This window comes from Dendrobates tinctorius, unplaced genomic scaffold, assembly GCF_039654945.1.
Source record: "Dendrobates tinctorius isolate UK_male_01 unplaced genomic scaffold, ASM3965494v1 ptg000273l, whole genome shotgun sequence".
Classification (NCBI taxonomy): domain Eukaryota; kingdom Metazoa; phylum Chordata; class Amphibia; order Anura; family Dendrobatidae; genus Dendrobates; species Dendrobates tinctorius.
Genome location: NW_027361940.1, coordinates 3,302,410 through 3,303,870, shown reverse-complemented (window position 1 = coordinate 3,303,870; position 1,461 = coordinate 3,302,410). Strand labels below are relative to the sequence as shown.

The 1,461-nt window shown below is 43.1% G+C and overlaps 1 protein-coding gene across 1 annotated transcript; it reads right to left on the bottom strand.

Annotated features, from left to right (window-relative positions):
• Positions 1 to 203: 203 nt before the first annotated feature.
• Positions 204 to 1,163, bottom strand: LOC141072480 (olfactory receptor 52Z1P-like). The gene has a single exon (XM_073559754.1). The coding sequence runs from the start codon at positions 1,161 to 1,163 to the stop codon at positions 204 to 206; it is 960 nt and encodes a 319-aa protein (XP_073415855.1).
• Between the last annotated feature and the right edge of the window lie 298 nt (positions 1,164 to 1,461).

Sequence of the window (1,461 nt, the reverse complement as noted above, 5' to 3'; positions counted from 1 at the left end):
ATTCGCATGTCCTGTTACCTCCATGTCACTACTCTGCATCTGTAAAATGATATCATGGTAAGATCATACAAGATTCACGCAGATGTTGTCCATGAATGGATTTGAACATAGGACCTCAGCAAGTCAAGGGACTGACCATATTCTCACATCCCGACATCCCATAACCATCACCTTGCTCCTCAGTGAGTGACTCATTCACTTTATTAACTCAGGTTTTGGTTAGTCCCACAAGAGAACATCGCCATCACCCGGTATCTGATCTCTTTTGTCTTCACCCCATAGATGATTGGATTCATCATAGGTGGAACAAGTACATATAGATTGGCCACCAAGATGTGGACATGTAAAGGAATAGACTTATGGCCAACTCTATGGGCAATGAATGAAAAAAATGCCGGAGTATAGAAGAGGATGATGACACAGACATGAGACACGCACGTATTGAAGGCCTTGAGACGAGCTTCTGAGGATGGAAGTCTGAGAACTGCCCGAATTATCGAAATGTAAGACAAGACAACAAGAGTGATGTCTACACCAGTGGCAGAAGCTGCGATGATAAGTCCATACACCACATTGACCAATATATCAGCAGTGGCCAGCCTGGCCATGGACATGTGCTCACAATACGTGTGCTCTATCACATTGCTATTTTGATAGGGCAGTCTGTTAAGAAGGAAAACAAAAGGAGTAACCATTAACACACTGCGGGCGAGGGCGAAGGCAAATGACTTCATTATGAACCAGCTCGTAATATTCAAAGTATATGTTAAAGGATGGCAAATAGCATAGTACCGATCATAAGCCATGGTCAACAAAATAGCCGACTCCGTCCCAAAGCTGAAGTGAATAAAGAAAGTCTGCACAAGACAACCATTAAAGGAGATCTTCTGACAACTGGACCAGAAGATGCAGAGAGTATTGGGTACGGTGGTGGAGCTCAGGAGGATGTCACAGGTGGCCAGCATCATGAGGAACAGGTACATGGGCTGATGGAGAGCTTTTCTGGTTGTGATGACCATTAACAAAATGATGTTTCCTACTAAACCCATTATATACATGATACAGAATGGGATGGATAGCAGGAGATGAAAAGCTTCCAGACCAGGAATTCCTATCAAGAAGAAGTAGTCCGGGTGGAAACTGGTCAGGTTGGATATTTCCATGAAGCATAGGATGCCTGCAGGGGCAAAAGACACCGGTGAATCTTTCCCATACGTGAAATCCTAGCTTATACGCTATATGACTAGATGTATTTCTGCCACAAGAAATATTGAGTTCACCAGTTTCAGTCACATTCAATCCAAACAGATCCATAAAATCCAACACATAGTCATGTAATCGCACAAGAAAAGCAGTGATAGTAATATAGGCCATACTAAAGTGCTCAGTGACTGTAAACTTCACCCCAATATAGGAGGCCATCTGCAGCACAAGTCTCGTCATAACATTTCTGATCTGCAA